Source organism: Myxocyprinus asiaticus, chromosome 42, assembly GCF_019703515.2.
Source record: "Myxocyprinus asiaticus isolate MX2 ecotype Aquarium Trade chromosome 42, UBuf_Myxa_2, whole genome shotgun sequence".
Lineage (NCBI taxonomy): Eukaryota > Metazoa > Chordata > Actinopteri > Cypriniformes > Catostomidae > Myxocyprinus > Myxocyprinus asiaticus.
The window spans coordinates 13,808,739-13,817,538 of NC_059385.1; the positions used below are offsets into that span (position 1 = coordinate 13,808,739).

The window sequence follows — 8,800 nt, forward strand, 5'->3', positions numbered from 1 at the left end:
ATCAAGTTAAAAAGCATTTAACGCAGTTTCCTGCAACAATGTATAATTCCTCTAATGACAAACACTACCTTTCAGCAGTTTGGTATGACCAAGACATTTTTGTTATCGAGAGAAATTGATGCTTTGGTTCATCAAGGATCTATTAAAATGATCAAAATACTGCAACATTAACAATGTTGAAACAATTAAATTGTTACCCATGATAGCAAAGCCCCAAATTTCAGCAGTTATTACTCCTGTCTGCTAAGAAAATACTCTCACCTAATCCTTAAATTATTTTAATGCGCTAATTTGATCCTCAGGAAAGAAATGTGTTTTTGCTCAAAATGGTTGTTGCTTAATGAAGTGTGGAAATCCCAATAGTGTCATTTTTAAGTTGTTGAGGTATTGTGTACACTTTATGCAATTAGCCAAAAAGCCACAATTTCTCAAAAAAATGCAGTCCATTGTTCTTTTGAGAGTTCAAGGCTATTCAGTTAAATAAAAATGAAAACTGGGTATGACCAGGTTTGTGGAATTTGAGAGCTCAGAAGCGTTACATCAAAAGGGCAAGCCCATCAGAGTCTCTAATCTAAGAAACAGACCCTAAACTAGCAGCTTCAATGACCAGTACATGTCAAACATCAGTATCTACTAGATTTAAGAGAAGAATTTGAAACTCTAAAAGGCCAACATTGCAAAGAAAAAGTAACTGACAAAAAAAAAAAAAAAGGATGGTAAACCTGAGGTGTCATTGGTGCACATGGAGGATTCTTGGATGAACAAAGTTTGACCAGCTTTTAATTAATACTTTGTAATTATCTATTTAAAGCATCGTTGGAGAATGACATTACAATTTTCTTTAAAAACATACAAATGTAACAGTGATTCCAAGTAGTGTAAACAGAATGGACATTACAAATATTATTTAAAAAAATTAAATTTAAGGAATGCCAATTAACCAACTATTTTATGTGCGCGCGTTAGGGTTGGGCGATATGTAAAAAATACTTTTGCGATAATTGCCTTAAAAATACTGCAATATCCAATTACATCAACCCCATTTTGCTTTAAAATTTTAATTCATTTATTGAAACATGAAAAACAAACAAGACATATCTACATTCAAATTGCACTTTAAACTAAACGGAAAAAAAAGCAGCAATAAAAGTGATCAAAAAACTCATTTAACCACCTCCCCAAATCCAAACATTTGCCATCACGCAGCATCCATCAACACAGATGGAAAACTACTAATAGCCTACAGCCTAAGAACTAAAGACAATTATAAATGTAGAAAAAATTATCAAAATAAGCCTAATCAATTCCCTTGTGTTCCCAAAATAATGCTGCCAAATGTGTATTCTTATCGAATTAGTGTTTATTGCATTTTGGTAATACAGTTATTAATGCCTAAAATAAAACAAAACTCAATTTTAGGTTCAAGGTGAACATGTCTTGCATTACTCTGATTTAATAACTTTCATCTTTGTTTAATACAAAAACATATTTCTGAACCTGTAGTGTTGCATTCACAATGCATGCAAACCGAGTTGAAATAACGCGAACTAAACTAACAGCACCTCCTGAGAAGATCGGAGATAATTTGCAGCATTCTCAGACGACATTATTCTTGTCGTTTTCAGACATATGAAAGAGAGAGAAAAAAAAAGTGAACTCTTTACATGCACTTGTTCAACGAGACTGACTCGTGCTGCACACCTCTGAACAAACAGCGAATCAGACACAGTGACGGCTTTTCTTTAGTTGGTTTTTAAAAAATATAATAAAGTGTTTCTTCAAGCGTGCGTCTTTGTGAATAACATCATTTCTTGTCATGTGTCACTCAAGAGACGTCTTACAGGTCGCCTGCCTGTTGCGGGTAGATGAGCAAAATTATCGGCGCATGAAATACATTTGAATGAGGAGCTTTCGAACTGGATTCAGCATCGCTGCATTTGGCGGGTGCTAGTTTCACACCCTGGCCACTGTTTAACATATTTGGCAACTTCCCAGATCCATGGTTTTGCCATTTCCCGATACTGTCGATCATCATATTTTCGCAATAGGCATCTTTGTAAGACATCATCGACATTCGATTACATTGTCCTATCGCCCAGCTCTAGTGTGTGTGTGTGTGTGTGTGTGAGAGAGAGAAAGAGAAAAAAAGTGGATAAACAGCGGTGTTAAATGCCAATGCGCTTTTGTCAGTGTACAACTTACCAGATTGTAAGACAGAGAACATTTACATTGATTAGATACTGTTAGCAACTGGGCTACAAGCATACTTTTTCAATATTGCCACACAAAGACCTTCAAATGTGCATTTGTGTGCACTCATTTCCAATCCCCTACCACAATGATCAACCTAGACAGTTCTGAAATGCAAAGTCCGATGGGAACTTTTACCTATTATAATCGCAATTCATAGATTTAAGCAAATGAATGACATATTTGAATTTATTTTTAGAAACTACTGTGAGTATGTTTTGTCTTATCTTCTAACTAGGCAGGGAAAAAGACGTTAAAAAAAAATAGATTAAAAATAAAAACTATTTTGTTTATTGGACAAGGACAACACATAAAATTACTACAAAAGTTTAAGTAGCAGATGCTCTTTACACAGGCTTCTAGCTAAAAGCTAATAATGTGTGAGATGGAAAGATCTGAAATGGCACTGTTAGCCTATAAATTCAACAAGATGTGCTATTCACATGGACTGCAATATGGAATACCTGGAACAAGAAACATTAAAGCAACCCTTTAATGGATTTGTGTTCACCCAAAAATGAAAATTCTCTCATCATTTACTCACCCTCATGCCATCCCAGATGTTTAAGACTTTCTTTCTTCAGCAGAACACAAAGATTTTTAGAAGAATATCTCAGCTCTATAGGTCCATACAATGCAAGTGGATGGTGATCAGCACTTTAAAGCTCCAAAAACCACATAGAGTCATAGTAAAAGTAATCCATATGACTACAGTGGTTAAATTAATGTCTTCTAAAGCAATATGATCACTTTGGGTAAGCGCGTTGCCATATTCACACAAGATCTGACGCGATACAAGCGGAAGTGCAGCTCGAATTGTTTAGAAGAGAATGCTGTTCACAAGCTTCACTGGTTTTGCTTTCATTTGCATATGCCAGCACGCATACGCCACAAGAGGCAGCGTTAAAAGATTCTCCATGGATGCAAATTGGAGAGCAACCGGAAGTAAACAATTATAGTGAAAAGGAATTAAATATTGATCCGTTTCTCACCCAAAGTGATTGTATCGCTATAGAAGACATTAATGTAACCACTGGAGTCGTATGGATAACTTTGTTTCTCTGTGCTTTTTGGAGCTTTAAAGTGCTGATCACCATCCACTTGCATTGTATGGACCTACAGAAGAGATATTCTTCTAAAAATCTTCGTTTGTGTTCTGTTGAAGAAAATGTCATAGACAACTGGGATGGCATTATGGTGAGTAAATGACAGAATTTTCATTTTTGGGTGAACTACCCTTTTAAAGACAGCTACGCATTTCAGAACAGCTTGGGTTGATCTGCAACACTAGAGAACTTCAGCTGTTATGGTTAGCCGTCACAAACAAATGGCCTTTGGCAGACAAAATAGCCATGCATTTTTTTTAGTGGCCATCATGTCATATCTCTAATGGAGCCCTTAAAGGCATGGTTCATCCAAAAATTAACATTGTCATTTACTCACCCTCATGTTGTTCGAAACCCACAAGGCAGAATGTGAGTCTCAATCACCTTTCACCTTCACTGAATCCTTCCTCTGCCATACAATGAAAATGAATGGTGGCTGACACTTCCTAAAACATTGCCTAGCATCTCTTTTGGTGATCCATGAAGACAGTTAGTCATATGGGTTTGGAACATGAGGGTGGGTAAATGACAGAATACTAATTTATGGCTGAGCAATCTCTTTAAGGAATTTTGCCATATAGACTTGTATTTAATGGGGAGAAATCACCACCACTCTTTATCCACTTTGAAGAGGAAAGATAAGGCTCTTGTAGAGAGCGAAGAAAGTGCTGTCTAAAAAGAGAAGGAAAGTACAGTTAATACCTTTGGGACACAAAGCAATGTACATTACTCAAATAAGTGTTTGTTCAATCAAAATTTATTACAATTCATTTCAAAACAGCTGTAGCCATGTGCCTGCACAGTCTTTGATTTCCACTCCATCTCACATATAGATTACCACCTTTCAGAAATAAGCCTTTGAAAATCCTGTTTTTGAATATACTCTTTTGTAGACTACAGTCAAATAAAGCCCAAGTGCTTTCCATATCGGGAAAAATTACATGGATGATGACACAGATGTTTTGTAAGCAAACATTACAAACAGGAGAGTTTTAACACTCACGACAGCATCTGATGTCTTGGGGTGTAATAGAGAGCCAGTAAAAGCGATAACTTACACTCATGTACTACCTTTTTACATTTACCAGGGCCATGATGCAAGCTGCTGGTCCCGACTCTTCTGCTTCACCCCACAGCAAAATCCACTTTAGCATAAAGAAAAATAAGGGTTCTACATGAAAAACATTCTTTCAAAAAAAAAAGTGATATTTCAAAAAGGGCTAATTCTTTCAACAAAATGCAAGCTTGCAATACAAACTTGTTGAAATTAATGTTCAAAAGATTTGAAAACAGGTATATTATTAACAGATCAAGTAAAGATAAGCCAATGCCCTTTGTGAAACATCACCCATTTACATTTTTCTTTTAAATTATTTTTGTCCACTTACTACTTCCCTAAATGTCTGTTTTAACTGAAATTACATACTGATTCATTGTATAATCAGTAAACAATCCAAAAGTATGTAACTCATCTCACACATGTTCTTTTTAAACTTACACCAAAGAAACAAAACTGTTCATTTTGTGCCTTGAACTGGCAAAAAGCACTGTCTTCTAGGAGTTGACCATGTGCGGTCTTCTATATCTTGATCCTTACCATGGATTTCGGCAATCGAGGACGTTCTGTGACGCACTCATCCAGCATGGCAGACCAAGCACCTAGAAGAAAACTGTCAACAAGTTTAGCAGTAACTTGTATTGAAAGCATCTTCAACAGTCATGCCATTCAAGACCTGCACACATTTAAACTGTTAACTCTACATTTGACAACTACTGTCATCACGTCCCCTCAGTAGTCATTATCGTGCAAAGTTCAGTCTCGTGAAACGCTGAAAAGGTAAAATACTTGACCCTACATTTTATGCGACAAGCTTGAACTCTCCGCACACTTGGTGCAGAATTCCACAGAGACATGGTCTTTGTCCACATGCAGGCAGATGCCACCCGCTGCATCTTTGTCTTCCAACTTCACCCTCTTCCTCGGCATGGCATAATCATGGTCATTCTCGTTGGACGCCTGGAAAAGCGAGGTAGAAAATTTCATGCCATTCACACCGCTCAATTTAGACAACAGCTGTGCCAGCATGCTCTCATTAGCCAACACGGCTCTCAAGTACCTAGTTTCATTCTCCAGTTCTTCCACTCTCTTATTGAGGTTTCCATTTTCCTGCTTGAGAATCCGGTTCTCTGACGTCAAAGAGCCGACTCTCTGCTCCAAGCCACTGACGTACTCTTTCTTCTTCAAACGGTTCATCCTTGCTGCCATGGCGTTCTTATTGACGATTCGACCGGAAACATCTTGCAGTTTTGATCTCGGGACATTGCAGGATGAAGAAACATCTGTCACCAGGCTCTGATGTGTGTCATCGTTGGTCGATGTCTGCATTTCAAAGGTGCTGAAAGAATCAAGCACGTTGTTGTTCAGTTCCCAATTGAATTCAGAGCCAAACACCTCATCCAGGCCCCAATCATTTGTGTCACTTTCTGGAGAAGTGTGCATGCTTGTATCACTTGCATTACAGGTTTTCAAAGCAACGTTACTCTCCTGGGAGGCACTTGTACATGTGACATTAGCATCGAGGCTGGTTCTTCCTCTTTTTCTGGTGATCATGGCCACCTCCTTATTCTTGGTAAGTAGCTGCCTTAAACCTGTATACCTTAAGGAAGTATCTGTAAAAAAATGAAGAAATAAAATAGTATAGATAGACAAAAACTCAGTCTGCCCCAATCGCAAGTTGCTACCTACTACGTAATAAGTCTTGTCTAAGAATACAATGAATTAATTCGTTAATGCAATTCACACAAAACACAGGAATACAGCTTGTGTATGATGCGAATATTTTAAATTTCAGAGTTTAAAGTCATTTTTATATTTTTAAGTAAAAATGCCATGAGGTGTAAATTTTCAGAGAAAGAAACAAAAAAGTCTCATTAAAATCAAATTTGTGAAATGTTGGCACAAGTAGTGTAAAATAATTGTATTATTTCTCTTTTTTTCATCCCCTTTTCTCCCCAATTTGGAATGCCCAATTCCCACTACTTAGTAGGTCCTCGTAGTGGCACGGTTACTAACCTCAATCCGGGTGGCAGAGGACAAGTCTCAGTTGCCTCCGCTTCTGAGACAGTCAATCCGAGCATCTTATCACATGGCTCGCTGTGCATGACACCGGAGACTCACAGCATGTGGAGACTCATGCTACTCTCTGCGATCCACGCACAACTTATCACACGCCCCATTGAGAATGAAAACCCCTAATCGCAACCACGAGGAGGTTACCCAATGTGACTCTACCCCCCCCAGCAACCGGACCAATTTGGTGGCTTAGAAGACCTGGGAGTCACTCAGCACACCCTGTATTCTAACTCCAGGGATGGTAGTCAGCCTCAATACTCACTGAGCTACCCAGGACCCCTAAAATCTTAAATTCTGGCACGAGTAGTGTAAAATAATTGTATTATTATTTCTTTAAAAAAAATACATATATATATATATATATATATATATATATATATATATATATATATATAGGAAAAAAACAGTGAGCAGTCAAATTTTTATTTTTTTGTTTAATTAGTATATGAAAGTTTTTCAAAAATTTATGAAACCAAATTGAACACAAAGACTACATTTCTAAAAACTTGAGTGTTTTAAATTTTCAGAAGATTTCTTTTAACACCGTCCAACCTAATCACACTACAGGACTATTAATAATGGGCAAGGCAAATATATATATTTGCCTTATGTTTTACATATATATATATATATATATATTAACGCATTAATCACTATCCAAATGCTCACTTGATTTCTGTTACAGCAATATATTTAAATATAAAAAGGATTTTGTTGAGCAGGCCGCAGTATCGCGCCTTAATGCGCGTGACACGGCGGTTTTCATCAGTAACGAAAACTACAAAATGTTTTGTATCCTACTGAAGCAACTTACCTTAAAGTGTACACTGCAGGCGTGCGACGACAGCTGGTCTCAAAGATGGTGGGAAAAGGACGAGAAAACTGGGTTAACACCGGAAAGAAAAGGTTTGACATTGAACGAAGCAAAGACTACGCCGAAGCACCACCGCGAGCCCTGTCGCCTTCTCCAAGTGCGACGCACTAAAATGGCGCATGTATGTTTGTATGTATTCTATGATATCGCGATACTTTACGTAAGCACTAGAAAGATCGAAATGGGCGTTCCCCAATCAGTGAGCGTTTTAAAACAGGGATGGGCGTTTTTCAACCGCTGTACTTCATTTGCTAAAATCGAGTGGGCTGTCCCCACCTTAAAGGAATTGTTCACCCAAAAATGAAAATTCTCTCTTCATTTAATCACCCTCATCATGCCATCCCATATGTTTATGACTTTCTTCTGCTGAACAGAAAGAATTTTAGAAGAATATCTCAGCTGTAGGTCCTAACAATGCAAGTGAATGGTGGCCTGAACTTTGAAGGTCCAAATGCATTTAAAGGCAGCATAAAAGTAATCCAAAAGAGGTAAAATTAAATCCATATCTTCTGAAGCGAGGCCCACTTCTGTCTGAATTCGTCCACTGTTTGGGAATGATATTTTAGAAAGTTTGTTTAAATTACAAGGCCATTTTTTTTCTTGTGTACTGTCTATTTTCCCAATAAAACAATCAATTCTACTATATTGTTCTTTACATTCCAAAATGTCATCTTCAAAATAAAACAGCTCATTAAATACACTCATTTTTATCACATATCCCAATTTTCTCTTAATACAGTGCATCCGGAAAGTATTCACAGCGCTTCACTTTTTCCACATTTTGTTATGTTACAGCCTTATTCCAAAATGGATTAAATTCATTATTTTCCTCAAAATTCTACAAACAATACCCCATAATGACAACGTGAAAGAAGTTTGTTTGAAATCTTTGCAAATGTATTAAAAATAAAAAACGAATAAAATCGCATGTACATAAGTATTCACAGCCTTTGCCATGACACTCAAAATTGAGCTCAGGTGCATCCTGTTTCCACTGATAATCCTTGAGATGTTTTTACAACTTGATTGGAGCCCACCTGTGGTAAATTCAGTTGATTGGACATGATTTGGAAAGGCACACACCTGTCTATATAAGGTCCCACAGTTAACAGTGCGTGTCAGAGCACAAACCAAGCCATGAAGTCCAAGGACTTGTCTGCAGACCTCTGAGACAGGATTGTGTTGCAGCACAGATCTGGGGAAGGGTACAGAAAAATTTCTGCAGCATCGAAGGTCCCAATGAGCACAGTGGCCTCCATCATCTGTAAATGGAAGAAGTTTGGAACCACCAGGACTCTTCCTAAAGCTGGCTGCCCAGCCAAACTGAGTGATCGGGGGAGAAGGGCCTTAGTCAGGGAGGTGACGAAGAACCTGATGGTCACTCTGACAGAGCTCCAGCATTTCTCTGTGGAGAGAGGAGAACCTTCCAGAAGAACA

General features: G+C 37.7%; 1 protein-coding gene across 3 annotated transcripts; it reads right to left on the bottom strand.

The window, feature by feature from the left end:
* Nucleotides 1-74: 74 nt before the first annotated feature.
* On the bottom strand, nt 75-7,480 carry LOC127432526 (uncharacterized). 3 transcript variants are annotated; one of them, XR_007895758.1, is made up of 6 exons: nt 7,304-7,480; nt 5,213-6,026; nt 4,954-5,026; nt 4,415-4,501; nt 3,964-4,028; nt 75-2,101 (listed from the first exon to the last, which is right to left on the bottom strand). XR_007895758.1 is itself a non-coding variant. In XM_051683728.1 (5 exons), exons 2-4 carry the CDS (start codon nt 5,965-5,967, stop codon nt 4,424-4,426), a joined length of 906 nt encoding a protein of 301 aa, XP_051539688.1. In that variant the 5' UTR covers nt 5,968-6,026; nt 7,304-7,480; the 3' UTR covers nt 2,519-4,028; nt 4,415-4,423. The 3 variants fall into 3 exon arrangements, 2 of the variants coding, with proteins under 2 accessions (XP_051539688.1, XP_051539687.1); XM_051683728.1 differs by lacking the exon at nt 75-2,101 and having other exon boundaries at nt 2,519-4,028; XM_051683727.1 differs by lacking the exons at nt 75-2,101; nt 3,964-4,028 and having other exon boundaries at nt 4,092-4,501.
* Between the last annotated feature and the right edge of the window lie 1,320 nt (nt 7,481-8,800).